Source organism: Cadophora gregata, assembly GCF_030347475.1.
Source record: "Cadophora gregata isolate MNR1 chromosome Unknown scaffold_2, whole genome shotgun sequence".
Taxonomy (NCBI): Eukaryota; Fungi; Ascomycota; class Leotiomycetes; order Helotiales; family Ploettnerulaceae; genus Cadophora; species Cadophora gregata.
In genome coordinates this window covers 1,184,258-1,202,985 of record NW_026695925.1, presented here as the reverse complement: position 1 = coordinate 1,202,985, position 18,728 = coordinate 1,184,258, and the positions used below count along the sequence as shown (strand labels likewise).

Here is an 18,728-nt window from a genome sequence, read left to right as displayed (position 1 = left end):
ACGTGGCGATAAGAACCCATCGGCTCGAAACTACAGCCAGAACTCCTCATCCACCTACCTTATTCTTCTTACATTCTCACTCCTCAATAGCAAGATGATTCCTCTGCCGCGAAGGCTGGCATCCCGTCAGTTAACTGGGTACGTTTGCAATAGCTGTACCCGTCAATTGGGTCGCCAAAGGAGGGGTTATGCCTCCACGCCATCATCAACAACAGACGTGTACGATGTTGTATGTGTGGGAGGCGGACCAGCAGGACTGAGTCTGCTAGCAGCTCTGCGTACCTCTCTCCCATCTCAAACCCCCAAGAAGAAACTTCGCTCTTACGAAATCCACAGGTTCTTCCCTAATAACAGCCAATCTCAAAGTAGCCTTGATTGAGTCTCAAGACCTCAGCAAAACAAAGGAGTTCTCTCTCCCACCGACGCAATTCTCGAATAGATGCAGTTCGCTCACGCCATCTTCAGTCCGCTTTCTGGATAGGATAGGAGCATGGAAGCATATACAGAGAGACCGAGTGCAGGCGTATCAGGAGATGCAAGTCTGGGACGGCCTTACAGGCGCGAGAATTGAATTCGACTGGCCTGGAGAAAAGCAGAGTGACACGATTGCTTACATGAATGAGAATCTTAATCTTACATCTGGATTACTGAAACGAATTGGGGAGACGGGGGGCGTAGAAGTGATGGACGGGCAAAAGGTGGAAGATATCGTGCTAGGGGAGGCGACGGAAGATGCTGATCTAAGCAGCTGGCCTGTGGTGCAACTCAGTGGTGGCAGGAAGCTCGCTGCGAGACTGCTGGTGGGCGCAGATGGAGCGAATAGTCCGGTGAGGGCTTTCGCGGGGATTGGCAGCAAAGGATGGGATTACGACAGGAATGGAGTCGTCGCCACAATCCAGCTGGATGGCAATGGATGGGGAGGAGATGATATCAAGACGGCGTATCAGAGATTCTTGCCTACGGGACCAGTCGCGATGCTCCCTTTGCCAGGCAACTATTCAACATTGGTCTGGTCGACGACTCCTGCATTGGCAGCCCATTTAAAATCTTTAAGCCCAAAGGATTTCATTGCCATGGTTAATTCAGCGTTCAGGCTATCTCCGGTAGACCTAGCATATATGCATACACAAGATGAGGGACATACAGAAGAATTCCAATGGCGTTCACAGCATACAAAGTTCGATTCTCAGCGCATACCACAGCTTGCAGTAGGGGTTCAAGAAGGAAGTGTGGCATCATTTCCGTTGAAGCTTCGCCACGCTGATACATATATCGGAGAAAGAGTTGCGTTGGTTGGAGATGCCGCGCATACTATTCACCCTCTGGCTGGACAGGGTCTCAATCAAGGACAGGGAGACGTTGAGAGCCTTGCAAAGACGATCGAATTTGCTGTCACCCATGGGCAGGATATCGGAGTCCAGATGTCTTTGGAGACGTACAATGCAGAGCGATATGCGGCCAACCATGTACTGTTGGGTATATGTGATAAACTGCACAAGCTATATGCTATTGAGAGTGGTCCGTTAGTGCCCCTGAGGAGTCTGGGTCTCAAAGCTGTGAATGCTCTTGGGCCCGTGAAGCACTTCGTCATGAGTCAAGCAGCAGGAACTGGTGCAAAAATTCTGTAATACTAAGGGGGGGTAGAGCGATATCAGACTGTATTATTATAATGGAATGGAGGGCTCAGCTACGCATGAGACATATAGCAGTTCGCGCGGAGAATTTAGAATTGCGGCAAAGCATTGCAACATCATGGTGCTCTGGCTGGCGATCTGGAGATGAAGCATAGTCATCGTTAATGCAACGAGCAATTGTGCCATCGGTTATCTGAGACTATGGCGCAATGTTCAAAGCCTTTACAGCGATCGTCAGCGGAAGGATGTTAAGATGATACGTATAAGTCCAGCATAAGAAAGCATGACGGGTATATGTGGAAGGTTCTCGGGCTGGTCTTTGACAGCAAAGATGCAGGAATTCGAAGTCATCGCAAGTGCACTGGCAGGATCAGGCGAGTTTTGCTGCCCCTCTCCTCGAGACCCCGTCGTCCGCTCGACGTTTTGCTGTCCGTACCACCCGTACAGTCGAGTATCGCAGGGAGAGCAGCAGGTGCCTAAGGGACGAGCACATCTGTCCCACCTGCCTCATGCAGTCTCCTTTTCCTCTTACTTTTCCTCGTCCTTCGGCCAGCCAGGCTCTCCTGGACGTTCATGTTGCCGTTTTGCGAGAGAGGAATCGTGTCTCGGACGGCTATGAGTGGGCTGCGTCTGACCACCGGAACAGCATTCTGCTTTGCGGCAAGTCTCACCAGGCATCCCGAAGGAGCTGCAGCTGTCAGCCTGTCAGTCGCGGTCTAAAAGCTCTCAAGAGTGAAGGTGACGTTCAGCTCAGGTCGAACTATTGATCCGGGCGTTGTCCATCCGGCGCCGTCCCAAGTAATTCATGGTGTAAATTCAAGAAGGGTACGAGTAAGTCGGGGCTGCGATACACCATCGGTATCACCACTCCCGGTCGTCGTTTGGTGATCTCCAGAGGATCAAACAGCGACGTCGACTGCGCAGTGCGCACCAACAGCAGCATCTCCCCGCCGCCCAGTCAGAAGTTCAGACGATGCTCGGAGACTTGTGAGCTGCATGAGCACAGATGCCCCCTAACGTCCGAGAGTTGGGATATTGCATGGGCCATCCCCTCGTTCGCGGGACGTGCCCGGCCCAGCAAGGTCGAATGCCGCTCGCAACTGGTCGCTTTGATTGTTTTGTTTACTCGTGCCCCTGCTGCACGCCCACCACGCCTCCACACTCGGCCGATCGCTCAGGGAGAATTTTGCGTGAGATGAGCATTTCATGCTGTCCAGAGACCATATTGGCTTGCGATAACGTCAAATCCCTGACGGCGATGCAAGCAGGGAACCTTCAAAGGGCTCGAGAGTCAGTGATTCGTGATGCAGGGGCGAGCCATTTTCCTTCTTTCGCTCATATAGCTGTTGGCACATCCTGATCCAGCTGCTTCATGTTTCCGTTTCGTTTGCGATTTCATCTGATCAGATCGCGCTCCTGCAGAACGGACGGCCGCTCCCCCAGTCGAAGTCTGAAGTCCCTTTTCGTCGCTGTCGTTGGTGCCGCCTCCTATTCATTCGTTTTTGTCTCCTGCGTCCTACGCACTTAATAACCAGCCATGTCTGCCGTCCGCCGCAGGTCTTCCCAATATTCACTGTTCCCAAGTTGTTCTCCAACGCCACAGCAGACTTCCGCTCTTGCTATTGCTACTGCTACTGCTCCTGGTACTGCAATTGCTCCACACGGAACTGCTGGAGGCAATACATCCCCTTCGCTACGCAAGCGCCACAGCGAAGGCTCGGTTCGGGAGAGAGCCACAAAAATATCGCTTCGGGCCTCCTTATCAAGCTGGAACCTGAACATCTTCCCGAGCAATAACTCCGAGCTTGGTATCAATACCCAGCAACCCAAAAAATCCAACAATATGGGCCGGCTCATTCCTCTCAAACTCGAGGCGAACATGTCTGACACGAAGTCTTCGTCAAGTTCGCAAAAAGCACCCCCATCACTACCTCTTACAGAACTCGCCTCAGTCCCCATTCCAGCACCGCTCAACCCTTCAAAACCCAGCAAAAGAGCTCGCCCTGGTCCCGTCACCGATCTGACTATTTTACCCTACACTCAGAAAGAGTGGGGTACAGTCATGGAAGAAGTCAGACTATTGTATTCTAAAGGCCAATATAAGCATTGTGCCATGAGATGCAAGCAGATTCTTGATGGTATCAAAGATCCTGTAAGTTCGATCTACGACTCAAACATGATTTCAAGAACTAACTCCACTCTCAGTATAGAGTACATCCTCTGTATTCGATCTACTTGTCTTTTTTCGCTGCCAGTTCTTTAGAAATGACCGCAAGTACCCTACACAGCCACTCAAGCACCAAGCTTCCACTTTTCCAGGAATCGCTCGCCTTCTACCAGAAAGCCGAGTCATTCGTTGAATATGCATCTTTCTCCACAGATCCCAATATCGCCTTTGCAACCCGCCAGATCGCTATGTACGGACAAGCATCGCACTCCTCGTTGTCGTCCAGCATCCGATCCTCAGTTGACTCGGTGTTCTCACAAGCCTCTGCCTCGTCAGTCTACTGTGCATCTTCTTCCTACGGCGACTCGCCCACCTTCGAAGAGCATTGCCTCAGACGTAGCGCCTCAAGTTCATCTTCTTCCGAAGATAGTGAAGACTCTCGACGCTGCTCCGGCCGTTTCCAGAACCGCAAGAAGAAAGTCTCATTCTCCCTACAACTTCCTACTCTTGATTCCGAAAGCCCACTCGATCTGTCTCCAAAGTCAGTAAATGTAGCGAATGCTTCTCAAATCCTAGATGCCTTCCCGGCACCTCCTTCGAAAGAGACATCCCCTTCTCGCTCCTCATCACCAACGAAACTACGACGCGAGAGCCTCTCAAATTACTACCACGGCCAATCCGTCGCTCGCTACCGCACACATCTCACCTCCTTGAAATCACAACTTGACTTTCACATCTCGTCCATCCACTCACAAATAGGTCTCTTAGCCGAGGCACGCAAGCCCCGACGGTCGAATACGCCAACTCAGTACTCATTCGATAGGACCGAGGAGAAGAGTACAGGTGCTGATGCCAGTGCAGAGGCGCACAGGAGACCGGAGTTGAGAGAGAGGATCGAGAGGTTGAAGGAGCTGGGTTGGAGGAGGAAGAGATTTGATGGTGAGAGGTATCGCTTGTTATGCGAGAAGGCTCTTGGTGAAGTCAATGAGCGGCCTTGATGACCCTCAGAGGATTGACTTCAATTCACGACATGAGAGTGGGAACGAGGAATGAGCGATGGGATTACGAACTTTCCACTAATGCAACCGCGGACACACGCAAATTTTCTTTTCTTTTCTTACCTTCTGACGATGATGCCTGGATGGAGGGGGTTTGGGGTTTGGACTTAGCGTTCTCTTCTTCGTTGATCATGCACTGGTGTACATTGGGATTGATCCTACGGGGTGTTTTGATTTTTTTGTCGTATATATGATACCACCTGATTAGTTTATAGCAACTACCATTGCTTTTCTCTGACAATATTAAGAATCTTAAACATCTTTGTCACATCACAATTGCTTGCTTTTATGTCTGTGAAGTCTCTGCATATCATGTCCTATTCTAAGATTTTTGTACATACTGAAAATCTCCTTGACTTTGAGATTCACTAGGGGCGGAATTGATCCGGCGTTGACATCAAGTCAACGCTTAGTATGATGAAAGTCGGAAGTACAAGTAAACAGGACAGCCCCAACCCAACACCTGTTCTAGCTGTATTGCCAATGTCGATATCAGAATACTACTTAAGGTAGGCATAGCATTTTTGGGTATTCAATGGTAGATAAAAATGGATATCAGTAATAACTGTGAAGTAGCAATTGATGAAGCAGAAATGAAATTTCAAATGCCATCACCTTGATTATGACTTCGTGTAACCTCAAAGCTCTTATGCAGATTTCACTCAGAACAATGCCACAGTAATAAGAAGTTGAAATTGTTCGATCGCCACAAGAGGCGCTTGAGACATGACCAAGAGGAATTCTTTTGGAGGAGGTAAAAGTCACTGGCTAATATCCATGACGCAAATGAGAGACAAACGAATGAAAAGTGTAACGCTCTCCCTATTTCGGGTATCGGCTTTCGCATAGAGAAGGAAGGAGAACCCGAGAAACAGGACGAAGAGAGGCACTGCAGGTCTCGCAACAAAACGCACAGATGGACCACAAACGAGACCGTCAAACCCAGATAGAAGCCTAGCTAGCTGGCTGAAAGCCCAAAAACACCGCAAGCAAGCCTGTATTTCTCATTCATCCAGAGAAACTCTTCCGTTTTGAAGCGTTTTCTTGTGCCTCCTTCTCGACCTGCAACTGCTTCTCGCTCTCCTTCATTTCTCGCACCTTTGCCAATACGATCTCCCTGAAGATGGCCCCTTTCGCAATCTTACTCAAGGATCTCTTGCCGCCGGGTGCGGTGCCGGCTACCGTGCTGCTTGGAAGTCCCGAGCCTGCATCATGGCCGGCTAGAGCTGCTCCTGCCGCGGCTTTAGCATCGGCTGGCACGTCGGCCTCGCCTGGTACAACATCCTCCTCGTCTTCTTGCATCTTGAGCATTTCGATGCGGTTGGCGAGTTTAACAATTTCGATACCACGGCGTAGACGAGCCTTGGCCATATATGCCTTGATCTCGGGTAATAAATTGTGGTCGGTAGCGTTCTCGCCGCTTAGCCATGAATGACGAAGAGCTTGCTGTATGCAATGTTAGAAACGATCTTTGAAATCAGTAAGTAGATGGACATACCTTGCTGGTAGATCTGTCATCCGCGTCTGGTTGCAAAAGATGTCCAATGAAGTCCTTGGCATCATCGCTGACATCTTTCCAGTATCTTTCATGGAAAATAACTCTGGCACTGCTACATTCCTCGATGAGTTCCTGGAGGTTCTCACTTCGGAAAGGAGAGTATCCGCAGAGAAGAGTATAGGTGATTACGCCAAGAGACCACATATCGACCGGCTTGCCATGTCCCTTCTTCAGCATTACTTCAGGAGCAGCATATCCAAAAGAACCAGCCATCGTCGTCAGCACTTCATCCTTGGAATCGAGCATCTTTGCGATGCCGAAATCTGCGAGGACAAGGTCGGATCCGGGGTTAGGCGTGAGGTAGAGTAAATTTTCAGGTTTGAGATCTAGTTCGATTAGATATGGTCATTGAGTCCAAACGACAAGGCTATACCTCTGTGAACGACATTGTTGTCGTGTAGGTAATCGACAGCTTCAAGCACCTGTCGAATAGTCTGCGAGGCATCCTTCTCTGTGAATCTCCCCTGCTCGCAGATACGGTCGAACAACTCTCCTCCAGTCGCAAGCTGAGTGACAATGTAATATTTATCCTGGCCGTTGTAAGCGCATGCAAAATCTAGCAGCACTTCCATATCTTACTCTCGACTCGAACCAATCCACAAACTTGACAATGTGTGGGTGCTTCATCCGCTGCAACATCTCGAGTTCATCGTAGACCATCTGCTCGTTTCCCTTGACATTCTTCTTCAGGATGATCTTCACGGCGACCTTGCCTGTCGGCCCATCTGCCTCGCGGACAATGCCATATGTTCCAGCACCAAGAGTTCGACCAAATCGATACTTCGCTCTGCTGACTTGTTAACACATTCACCCTGTGGTCGAAAGTGGCATGTATACTTCTTATCGTAGCTCTCAGGCTGACCATGCAGCTTATTGAGCATATTGGAGACTGGAGCAGAGCGACAAGAAACGGTTAGCCAGCGTTTTATAGGGAATTTGAGATAAGTAAAGGTAAGAAGGAGAGCCAGCGCTCGTTTGCACAATCTAGCCATCTGCTAATACAGAGGATGCCGATTGCCTTCATGTCTGCTGCTTCCAGCAGCGGGTCAAGTGCGGGGTGCAACTCACAACTCATCGTGGCTGCCGATTGTCTATCTCGCCCTCAATTGCTGTGTCCTTTCGCACCTTCCGGCTGCTTGACGTCGGATGCTCAGAGCACTGGACTGTTTGGTGTCCGGTAGCGCGCAAAAGGTACGGAGGGTTCAAGGTTGTTGTTGACTTCGAAGATTCAGTTGAAGCTTCTTGGTGGGGCCGGGCTGAGCTGGCCGGGCTCCTGATGAGGGGTTAAAATAGAAGAAGAAAAGGGAGTCTTCAAGGCGGAAATGTGTTGGAGATGAAGGACTCTGTATCCAAAGGAAGAGAGGCAAGAGAAGAATGAAGTAGGTCGCAAGTAAGACTTTAGAAAAACCTTTGATATTGCGCTGGTCTGAGACTCCTGCAGTCTGCCTTGCCAGCGGACGGGGGCCAGCTTTGCCTGCTGCGCGAAGGGCTCGCTTCTCAGCCGCTGTGAGAACGACATAACGACAGTCCACTACTGTACACTATTACCTTCGGCTTCAGGCACTTCGTTACCTACCTACCCACCTTATGAGGGGAGGGGCAGTGGCTGAGCGCTCAGGGGCTTGTTGATCATCACGTGGAATGCGTTTCTTTGACATTTCCATCTCTCCATTCAGCGCTTGATTTTGGTCTGTGGAACTACATGTAAAATACATTGCATCATTGAGGCTATTCACAGTCTAGGGTATTGGTGCCATCAAGGTTACTGACCAAATACATGGCACTTGTGCAACAGCTTGATTTGAAGTTCTATTATAAGAATCCATCCCTCCTTGCTTAAGTGCCCGCCGCCTATCGATAAGGTTAAGCTCTTGCCTGGCCTGCCTCGCCCCTCCGCAACCTTTCTTTACCTTACCTGCCTACACTACACTACGGGACCACTTGTGAAATATTTCCACTGCCTCTACCATAAAGAGCCGGCATCTCAACTCCATTAAATCTGCCACTTTCTAACTAGATTCCTTCTCGAGATTCCCTGACCTCTTTGCAAGAGATAAAGAAGCTACGGTACTTTCGGTGTGGGAAAAACAGACCCACAGCCTCGAGCAACGACCCAAGGCCAAATCCAAAGATCTGAGCAACGAGCGAGAATGAGCTTCGCAACGAAACGCCTGTCGAAGGAACTGTCAAAGGTAGAAATTTCTCCACGAGATTACATCAGTACCGCATAGTAACTGCTATATTCAGATTCACGGCACGCTACCTCCAGGAATCGAGCTGGTGACGGCGGAAGGCTTCCAGGAATGGCAACTTGACATTAAAGTCCTCGACGCAAACCCACTTTACATGAACAAGGTCTTCCGCCTAAAATTCAAGTTCAGTCCTCAATACCCAATTGGTATGTTCCATCCCACGTTCTCGGGAGGGAGGGAGGCATCTGCTTGAGCAAATGCGTCAAGCGATCCCCGCATCAGACCCCTCCATCGCACTTTTCCCCACAGCAATCGAGTTCAGATCACCACTTGGGCCTAGCTAACACATTTTACTGTCTTACAGAGCCACCAGAAGTAACATTCATGCAAACACCCGACCGACCTATTCCCATGCACCCACACATCTACTCCAACGGTATCATCTGCCTCGACCTCCTCGGGCAGCAAGGCTGGAGTCCCGTTCAGAACGTAGAGAGCATATGCATGTCCCTACAGAGCATGCTGACGGGTAATACGAAGAACGAGAGACCTGAGGGCGACCAGTCTTTTGTTGCAAATAACAGAAGGAGACCGAGAGATATTGATTTCTATTACCATGATAATACTGTTTGATGAGTTCTTGAGGTATGGAATGGATTGGGACTTCCTAGAAGACTCAGGAACGGGCATGAAAGCATAGCCCTGCTCGTGGATTTTGGTGACTTACTACATGGAGGAGTGAGGATGTATCTGAGGGAGGCATATTGGTGCTTAGAACGGAAAACCTTGATTCAGACATGCTTTGCTGGTACATGGCGTTATTGGCGTTTCAATGGCATACGGATGGACTACATGGGGGTATTGACTTCATCGAAGCGACAGCATAACTTGTGGTGGATTAGAGACGTCATTTTGGTTGGACTTGAGAGTCTTAACTTTGATTTGCAGATTGGCATTCTAGCACGGCGTCTGGTTGTCTCTCTTCTTAGGCCATCATAGCGATAATTTGGAATGATATATAGATGAATTAAGGATCCGCACTCTGGGATTTTTCCTTTCGATTCAGTGACTTGTGTTGTTGTTGTTGTCTAATTACAGCTTGGACGTTAAGGAATTTGAGAATTTGAGATCGTTTGGTCTCTGATCTAGGACAATGAAATAGCTTGGATGGTAAGCTGACGATTCGGAGTCCGATGCCACACGTCATTTAGAAAATCATGAAGAATTTTCACCGCTTTGCTCTATCTCCGCTTGGCTCAAGCTTTCCTCTAGGTATCATTTCCTTGCGACACACTCACCATATCGCTTCCGCCCATCTAGCTATCCTCAACGCCTCGAGTCCATGCACTGCTCTCATATGCTAATCTCATCTACTTTTACATTTCGAAAGTATTGATCTTCTTATTCAGTTACAATGTTCTGATTAAGATGCTGGAACTGCTCCAATCGCTTCTTGTGACGCAGGAGTCTCTTCAGCTGGCTTCTCTGGATCCGGTACAGCAGTAGTCTCGGCTTGCTTCTCAAGCTCTGCTACTGATGCGGTAGGTTCTGGAGGCAGAAGTTTCTCTGCATCGCCCTTAATGCCATCAACTACTCTCAGTCCCTCTGCCTCTCGGAATAAACCCTCAAGATCTGCTTTCCGTCTCAGTCTCTGCTTGACCTCCGCTACAACATCAACCAGGTCGACCAAAATGCCTTCTTTCTCGGGGTGGCCATCCCGTAGGCCCATCTCCTTGACCTTGACTTTTCCTTGCGCAACTTCGTCTTCGCCGATGACGATTGTGAAGGGTACGCCGTTGACCTCCGCGGCCCTGAACTGGTTGGGTAGTTTTGGCTTGACTTTGTAGAGGAACTCGGCCTAGCGCGAGTTAGCATCTGTCTTCTTGTTTGTGGGAATATGGCATACCTTGATTCCGGCCTCCCATAATCTAGAGCAGATATCCATTCTCTCCTTCAACAGCCCAGTAAATCCCTTCCCTCCAAAAGCCATCACGAAAACATCGACTTCGTTGTTTCGTACCTGCACCGCATTCTTCTCTGCGGCCATCCGAGCCTTGGTGATCGAGAAGATTCTGTCAACACCGAAGGAGATACCCACGCAAGGAATCTGGTTTTTGCCAGAGAACATGCCCACCAGCTTGTCATACCGTCCGCCTGCTGCTACACTGCCTACACCAACGCTAGGATCCGACGACCGATCCTCGTCAGCATCGGCTCCTTCTTTGGACGGCTTCTTCGAGGATTTGGGTGGTGCTGCTGGAGCAGTTGATGTAGTTGCGACTGGTACGGAGCCGGCTGATCCTTCTGTAACAACCTCGTAGATGAGACCAGTGTAGTAGTCCAACCCACGTGCTAGACTTAAGTCAAAGGAGACATTGTCCAGAGCTCTAAAAGCTTCCAGATACTCAAAGAGCAGTTCCAGATCCGCAATTCCTGCCTTCATAGACTCATTTGCCGCAAGCTTCTCATCTGCCTTGAGTCTCGCGAGCAGATCCTTTTGGCCCTTCAGGACCACATATTCGCCAATCTTGTCAGCGATGTCTGGTGCGAGGCCTTTCTCTTCGGTCATTTCTTTGCGTACTTCCAGCCACGGTAACTTATCCAGCTTGTCGACCGCAGATGAAATGGTCCGTATTTTATCTGTTGGTACTCCACATACCTCAAAGATACCATCGAGGATTTTGCGGTGATTCAGCTTGATTGTGTATGCTCCCTTCCAACCTAATCCCTCAAAGACTTCAGTCGTAATCCGAATAACCTCTGCGTCTGGTAGCATAGGATCGTAAGTGCCCGCAATGTCAAAGTCGCATTGGTAGAATTCTCGCATGCGTCCCTTGGTCATGGCCGGTTGATCTCGTCTGTAAACTTTTGCGATGTGGTATCTCTTGATATTTTGGACGTCTCTGTTCATGGCCAGCCATCTTGCAAATGGTACGGTCAAGTCGTATCTCAGTGAGCAGATCTCTCCACCCTGGTCCGCGAGGTCGTAGATGAGTTTACTGTCCTCACCATATTTCCCAGACAGAATTTCTTTCAGTTCAAATACTGGCGTGTCGATTGTCACTGCTCCGTGACGCTTGAAAACGTCCGTGATGGTCGAGAAGATCTTGTCTCGAATTACCATATCCTTTCCCTCCCCTAACAATTGTAAGTGTTGCCACCAGCCACACGTGGTATGGAACTCGACTCACAATCCTTCGTGCCCTTCGGAGTTTTTAACTCAAACTTTTGTCCTTTGGGAGCCATCTCGTCGTCTTCTTCTGTTCTGCGCCGAGCAGTTATCGAGAAATTGCGGGTGTTTCCAAATGTTGCTATTCTTGTTGCTGTAATTAAATTGAATGCTCTTGGACCCGGCGTCAGTGGTATTGATCTGGCAGATCGCAGCAGTTGTGTTTGGAAAGTCGTCATTCACCCGTCGCCAAAAGATTCGGTCTAAGAAGGCTGTTGGTGGGGGAAATATCAAAGTTCTGAGTCATTGGTGGGAGGGACGTTGACTCGGACGAGGCTGAGGAACATGGAAATGGAATCTTTGGTGCCCACGCTGGTCATTCCCCGTCGAGGTTCGCTCGCTTGCGTGCGGGGACCTTGACCTTGACTTTGAGGCCCCCCACGCAAAACCGAGCTCGAGCCCTCACCTCACTCACTGCCAATTGTGCCGCTGCCTTGTCTGCCCGCGTTTCCTCTCCTCTTCCACCCTTCACTCATCGCCGCCTCCATGTAGAAGCTCAAGATGGCTCCTCATGCCGGCTTCGACACTGACCAGATCAAAGACAAGGCGCGCAAGGACATTCTGTACTTGCTCGAGGGTGTAAGTAAGGACTCCCACCCACTGCCAGCTGGAGGCCAAGGTCCTCGTGTCAATCGTCAATTGACCCGCTTTGTTTTAGGTGCGAGGAAAGAAGAACCTAGTACTTGAGAAGTCTTTGGCTGGTCCAATCGGCATATTCGTCAAATTCTCGACCCTCCAAGATTATGGCGTGGACAAGGTCTTCTTCTTAGAGAATGGCAATGCAGATGTCAGCCAGCGGAATGTGGTATTCATTGCCCGTGGTGAGAGTGCTAAGCACGCACAATCAATAGCCGGTACGTTTCCTTGATACCAATTTTATACACACCGATCCTCTTCCATTCATGGGCTCTAAAAGTAGACTTCGTAGACGACTGCTTCCACTCTACCTAGTCAGTCTTGAGCCCTACATGAGTTAACTCAAGCATATACGGCACGACTAATAGTGACATTTCCGAGTTTAATTATGCATCTGTACACTGCCATTCCGTGCTGACAATCATACAGATCACATCAAGCGCATGCAACGGGAAAGCCAGACAGGACATGAATTCTCAATATTCTGGGTTCCACGAAGGACTCTTGTATCTGAGAAGATACTCGAAGAAGCTGGCGTTTTGGGGGACACAAGCATCGCAGAGTTTCCACTCTATTTTCTTCCTCTCGAAAAAGACCTTTTATCACTCGAGCTGGACGATTCATTCGCCGACCTATATTTGAAGAGAGATCCTACACCGACATACCTACTGGCACGTGCTTTGATGCTAATACAGCAAAAACATGGACTTTTCCCTCGCATCACGGGTAAGGGGGATAATGCAAAGAAACTTGCTGACCTTCTTGCGCGCATGCGACAAGAGCTGGTAGCGGGTGAAAATACAAACGAGAGCAATAGGCTAGGGCTGACTCCAAGTACGACCATCGAGAGCCTTATTGTGATCGATCGCGAAGTCGACTACGCTACACCTCTTCTTACGCAATTGACATATGAAGGATTGATTGATGAAGTTGTAGGGATCCAAAATAATCAAGCTGACGTGGATTCGTCTATTGTTGGCGCTGCTCCTCAGCCTGCACCTGGAACCTCGAATGCGGCTGGTCGAGCAGTGCAGGCGAAAAAACGCAAAATTGTGCTGGATTCTTCGGACAAACTCTACGAACAACTACGAGATACAAATTTTGCTATCGTTGGGAGTCTGTTGAACAAGGTAGCAAGACGCCTCAAGACTGATTATGACGGTAGACATGATACCAGGACAACAGCAGAGTTGAGAGAATTCGTGAACAAATTGCCAGGCTACCAAGCCGAGCAACAGAGCTTGAAGATTCATACAGGACTTGCTGAGGAGATCATGAAGCATACTCGAACTGATCAATTCAGTCGTTTACTCGAAGTGCAGCAAAACTTGGCAGCTGGTGCAGACCCTTCTTCGCAGCATGATGCTATAGAGGAATTGATCGCGCGAGATGCTCCTCTTGCAGAGGTGCTGCGAATCTTGTGTCTTGAGTCATGCATATCTGGCGGAATCAAACCTCGTGAGCTGGAAGCCTTTAAGAGGATGATCCTTCAAGCCTATGGCTATCAACACATTCTCACACTCGATGCCCTTGAGAAGCTCCAGCTTCTTCTCTCACGAAGCTCGCCAATGGCATCCATGATCCCAATGGCTGGTGGGCCTGCGAACACCGGAACGAAGACGAATTACACATATCTGCGGAAAGCCCTTCGACTTATCGTGGATGAAGTCAATGAACATGATCCGAACGACATCGCCTACGTTTACAGCGGATACGCCCCTCTTTCAGTACGCCTAGTTCAATGCATTCTGCAGAAGCAGTACCTCACATCCATCACTCGGGGAGGAAATGCGAATAATTCTGCTGGTGTTGCTACAGGTGGTCCTTCCCAGGGCTGGCGAGGATTTGACGATGCAGTGAAGCATGTAAGAGGACAGACCTTCGATGAAGTACAGAAAGGAGAGGACAAAGCCGTAAAGGCCCGTTCACTACTCTCTGGAAGTGGAGACAAGAAAACCGTCTTCGTTGTGTTCTTAGGTGGGATAACATTCACCGAAATTGCTGCGTTGAGGTTCATTGCGAAGAAAGAAGAAGGTACATGCTGAAGGCTCTCCACTCAACTCAACCTTACTGACTTTACTTTGCAGCACGAAAACAAATCATCATCTGTACAACCTCGATCATAAGTGGAAGCAAGATCATGGACACGGCTGTTGAAAAAGCTTCACTGGGGAAAAGTGCCGTACCAGACGCGTAGAGTGCATTCAAGAATATCATGGGAGAGACCACGACTTCGAACGTTTCGTCAAATAATATAATGTAATCATCAAATGACAAGAACATTAATGCCTGACATGAATTCTAATCGACAAACCAATAACCTCCACATAAAAGAAGCATTGCCCAACTTGCAACGTCGGGAAGGGAAGGATATCGTCAATTTAAGTCTCACACGTGATTCTCCGCTTTGGCTTCCATTTCGCGAGTCGTCCCTCATCTCGACAGAAGATCTTAGAAGGTTGATATCCCTCTATCGAATCACCCGACCACCAACGAACTGCCTCGAGTGCTTAAAGAGCATCTCTCTCCTTTGCAAGCGACGACGACTCGACGAAAGTAGATTGCATAAGGCGCTGTTGAGGAAGAACATATGAATGGGCATAATATCGGATGCGACAGGTGAGACGAGTTCCACGTGGTGATACATATATCAATGTCAAGTCTGTTAAAATAATGCTAATACATGTCATTAGATTTCTGAAGAACGATCAATCAATAATATCGATGATACCCGAGTGAGGGGACTTGTGGAGGAGTGATATCAAGTGGCAGGGGAGCTTTCGAGTAGCTGACCAGGCCCAGCCGTTACCGACCACCCTTCATATATGACCAAGCAGTCAACAGGTCATAGGGCTCAGGAATCTAGATATGGCAGCAACAATGGATACTCATATGCCTCAACAACATGATGATCTTCATTTGATGGGTTTACAAGAATTGGACTCGCATTTGTCAATATTCGAATCGTCAAACATGGACATGGAGTCATCAACTGGCACACCAGAATCAACCTCAAATTATGCCGATGCTATCAACGCGTCCGATCAAGTAACAACCATTGTTGTTGAATCGCCAGATGAAGTTTATTCGCCAAGTGCTCAGTATGGATCCCGTGCCAGGGCAACGGATCCGAAGCTTAATGCCCTTCAGTATGTACTCGCACTTTCCTAGCTTGATTTGAGTTTCATCCGTGGACAAGCAGTTCTAGGATGCCTTCAAGACAGCTTTTAATATTCTTACCCTAGAGCTGAGCACCACACTAAGTCCGCTTTGAATGGCAGCCTGCATCTTAAACCAGAGAGTGCTCGAGATTCAATGGCATCATCAATGGGCACAGATATTGACGACGGCTCATCGGCTCTTTCTTCGATATCGAGCAAAGCGACCTCACCTACAGGATTTGATGCAATTTCGAAGGAGACAAGCAAATTGACTTCACAATTGGCGAAGCGTCGCGACAAATTCGATGTCCGTCCGAGAGTCTCGATTCCGACTGATCTGACCCCGAGCGAGTATGCGAGACAATGTATTGCGGCCGCAGAATCGTCGCGTCTAAACCCGTACAGTTTGCATCCTGAGGAGCATGCTATGCTGCGTAAACACATCAGCCATCAACAGGTTACAACATATCTCAATATCCGGAATGGCATTCTGAGATTGTGGACGAGGAATCCTATGATCGGGGTTATGAGAGATGAAGCCGTCGGATGCGCCAGAGATGTCCGGTGGTTTGATACAGCCTGTGTTTGCTACGAATGGCTGGTTCGACGTGGCTACATCAATTATGGTTGTTTGGAGCATGTCGAAAGCAAGCGAGACAACAAGAAATCAAAAGGTCCCAAACGTAAACGCAAGACAGTTGCCGTTCTAGGTGCCGGCATGTCTGGCTTAGGATGTGCAAGACAATTAGAAGGTCTCTTTTCCCAGTTCGAAGAGCGCTTTCGAGCTATGGGCGAGGATCCACCGCGAGTTGTAGTCCTAGAGGGCAGAGACAGAATTGGCGGACGCGTATATTCTCGAGCTATGAAATCAAAACCCAAGTATCCAACTCTCAGCTATGGCAGTAGACACACTGCGGAGATGGGAGGCATGATCATCACAGGCTTCGATCGTGGCAATCCGCTGAACATCATTGTCAGAGGTCAACTAGCATTACCATATCACGCCTTGAAGCCAGACACTACGATCTACGATGCTATCGGAAGACCTGTTGATATCAACCGGGATCAGTTCGCGGAGAAATTATTCAATTACATTTTGGATCGTGTAAGCGAGTACAAATTCAAGCTTCCAACGCACCCAGTCGTCGACGGAGACAAGGATCTGCTTGACGCCGGTCGAGATGTGAGCTCAGAAGGCACTAGAACGATCAGCGAGGTTGAAGACACCACACAATCGTCGGCAAGTTCAAGCAAAAATGGATCTCGCGCGCCTTCGGAGCAGTTGATTCCTGTGTCATCTGATCGGCTCACAGGTAGAGCTCACTTGGAGCCTGGGATTCCTGCGGTGCACACGGCTGCCTTCAAAGCTCAAGAAATTGGCTGGCGTCTTCGTCCTGGTGTTGGTATTGAGCAAGATTTGGATCTCGAAAATGTCGTCAACTCAAGATATGCTACACTAGGGCTGGTCTTTGACGAAGCTATTCGACAATACACCCGAATCATCGACTTTGCCCCGCTTGACCTGCAGTTGATCAATTGGCATGTTGCTAATCTAGAATACAGCAACGCTGTTACTTGCAACAAGCTCAGTCTTGGTGGTTGGGATCTGGACGCAGGAAATGAATGGGAAGGTAAACACACCATGGTAACCGGCGGCTACCAGCAGGTCCCTCGAGGTCTGCTCAACTGTCCGGAGCCTCTTAATGTTCGTAGAAAGAGCAAAGTCAAGCGCGTCTCGTACAAATCCGATGTCAACGACTCTCCATCTGTCATCGAGTGCGAAGATGGCGAAACGATCGAAGCGGACTACATAGTCTCAAGTATACCATTAGGTGTCTTGAAACAGCAGAACATCAAATTTGAACCAGCTCTTCCAGACTGGAAGATGGGTCCTATTCAAAGAATTGGGTATGGAGTCCTCAACAAGGTTGTGCTTTTGTACGAGAATGCTTTCTGGGACGAGAGTCGAGACATTTTCGGGACATTGCGAAACCCAGCAAACCGCTTTTCTCTTGAGCAGTCCGAGTATTTTACGCAGCGAGGTCGATTCTTCCAGTGGTTTAACGTTACCAACACGACTGGCCTACCAACACTGCTTGCTCTTATGGCCGGCGATGCCGCATTCTCAACAGAAAGCACTCCCAATGAGCTGCTTATTGCCGAGGCTACCAAGGTTCTGAGAAGTGTTTTTGGGGCAAGTGTACCCTCGCCTGTTGAAGCAATAGTTACAAGATGGGGTCACGATGAGTTCTCGTATGGAAGCTATTCATACACTGGCCCCAATTTCAAGCCAGATGACTACGATGTCATGGCTAAGCCTATTGGCAACCTTTTCTTTGCTGGCGAACACACTTGTGGTACGCACCCAGCTACTGTTCACGGTGCCTACATTTCGGGCCTCAGAGCAGCTTCGGAGGTGCTGGAAAGTATGATTGGCCCAATCGAGATTCCTGAGCCTTTGGTCTTGCCCAATAACTCGTCCATGAAAAGGAAATCGGATGCAATCCATAGTCCCAAGGATCCAAAACAGGCACGCCTTGAGGCGTACGAGAGACAGGTTTGGGATGCCATATATGCTAAGCTTGGTGACCGACCTTGGAAACCTGCAAACAACTACGCAAATCCGTATCGGATGTACAGTAAGGACAAATGGGAAGAAGCCAAGAAGAAATGCGAGACCGGCCGAAGACCAGGAAAGGGCAAGCCCATACCTAACGAGGTGAAGAAGATGGTCACCAAGATGTGGAAAGAGGCTTCTGAGGAAGAAAAGAAGCCTTACAACGAAAGAGCGGATGTGCAAAAGAAGGCCTACACAGACGCTATGGCAGAATACAATTCAAAAGCTAGCCAGTGGGATAAAGACGCCCTGGCGTACCGTGAGGTGTATGAAAAGGAGCACCCCAGCGTCCCGGCACCAGAAGAATTCGCCAGCCCTTCGAGAGACAGGCGAGCTAAGCGAGGCGTGAATGGGTATGCAGAGGATTCGGACGATGAGGTTGATGTTTAAGCTCGGGGTTCTTTTTCTGGTTACTTGCATTCTATTGTAAATCATACGGAGCATAGGAGTGAGTGGCTTTGGCTTTAGCTTTGGCT

At 49.0% G+C, this 18,728-nt stretch overlaps 7 protein-coding genes across 7 annotated transcripts; 5 read left to right on the top strand and 2 right to left on the bottom strand.

The window, feature by feature from the left end:
- Window positions 1–94: 94 nt before the first annotated feature.
- COQ6 (putative ubiquinone biosynthesis monooxygenase) lies at window positions 95–1,628 on the top strand (the record flags this gene model as incomplete). The annotated part of the gene is made up of 2 exons (XM_058501223.1): window positions 95–278; window positions 337–1,628. 2 exons carry the CDS (start codon window positions 95–97, stop codon window positions 1,626–1,628), a joined length of 1,476 nt encoding a protein of 491 aa, XP_058362540.1.
- A 1,543-nt stretch (window positions 1,629–3,171) lies between these two features.
- ONS95_007704 (uncharacterized protein) lies at window positions 3,172–4,799 on the top strand (the record flags this gene model as incomplete). Its single annotated transcript, XM_058501222.1, has 2 exons — window positions 3,172–3,786; window positions 3,840–4,799. The coding sequence occupies 2 exons, from the start codon at window positions 3,172–3,174 to the stop codon at window positions 4,797–4,799; spliced, it is 1,575 nt and encodes a 524-aa protein (XP_058362539.1).
- A 1,068-nt stretch (window positions 4,800–5,867) lies between these two features.
- On the bottom strand, window positions 5,868–7,298 carry ONS95_007703 (uncharacterized protein; the record flags this gene model as incomplete). Its single annotated transcript, XM_058501221.1, has 5 exons — window positions 5,868–6,305; window positions 6,358–6,743; window positions 6,791–6,947; window positions 6,997–7,204; window positions 7,255–7,298. The coding sequence occupies 5 exons, from the start codon at window positions 7,296–7,298 to the stop codon at window positions 5,868–5,870; spliced, it is 1,233 nt and encodes a 410-aa protein (XP_058362538.1).
- Window positions 7,299–7,970: 672 nt separating this feature from the next.
- On the bottom strand, window positions 7,971–12,243 carry HTS1_1 (Cytoplasmic and mitochondrial histidine tRNA synthetase). Its single transcript, XM_058501219.1, has 3 exons — window positions 11,801–12,243; window positions 10,516–11,747; window positions 7,971–10,467 (listed from the first exon to the last, which is right to left on the bottom strand). Exons 1-3 carry the CDS (start codon window positions 12,015–12,017, stop codon window positions 10,033–10,035), a joined length of 1,884 nt encoding a protein of 627 aa, XP_058362536.1. The 5' UTR covers window positions 12,018–12,243; the 3' UTR covers window positions 7,971–10,032.
- On the top strand, window positions 8,568–9,242 carry ONS95_007702 (uncharacterized protein; the record flags this gene model as incomplete). Its single annotated transcript, XM_058501220.1, has 3 exons — window positions 8,568–8,609; window positions 8,665–8,815; window positions 8,974–9,242. 3 exons carry the CDS (start codon window positions 8,568–8,570, stop codon window positions 9,240–9,242), a joined length of 462 nt encoding a protein of 153 aa, XP_058362537.1.
- A 96-nt stretch (window positions 12,244–12,339) lies between the features above and the next one.
- ONS95_007700 (uncharacterized protein) lies at window positions 12,340–14,671 on the top strand (the record flags this gene model as incomplete). Its single annotated transcript, XM_058501218.1, has 4 exons — window positions 12,340–12,417; window positions 12,497–12,692; window positions 12,904–14,508; window positions 14,562–14,671. The coding sequence occupies 4 exons, from the start codon at window positions 12,340–12,342 to the stop codon at window positions 14,669–14,671; spliced, it is 1,989 nt and encodes a 662-aa protein (XP_058362535.1).
- A 671-nt stretch (window positions 14,672–15,342) lies between these two features.
- ONS95_007699 (uncharacterized protein) lies at window positions 15,343–18,642 on the top strand (the record flags this gene model as incomplete). The annotated part of the gene is made up of 2 exons (XM_058501217.1): window positions 15,343–15,623; window positions 15,720–18,642. 2 exons carry the CDS (start codon window positions 15,343–15,345, stop codon window positions 18,640–18,642), a joined length of 3,204 nt encoding a protein of 1,067 aa, XP_058362534.1.
- Window positions 18,643–18,728: the final 86 nt, after the last annotated feature.

Bases quoted from the DNA above. Each gene is read 5' to 3' on its own strand.
- HTS1_1 (XM_058501219.1), bottom strand. From the start codon at position 12,017: ATGACGACTTTCCAAACACAACTGCTGCGATCTGCCAGATCAATACCA. The intron at 11,748-11,800 runs GTGAGTCGAGTT...TACAATTGTTAG, and splicing joins TCCGAAGGGCACGAAGGATT to GGGAGGGAAAGGATATGGTA. The intron at 10,468-10,515 runs GTATGCCATATT...AACTCGCGCTAG, and splicing joins TATGGGAGGCCGGAATCAAG to GCCGAGTTCCTCTACAAAGT.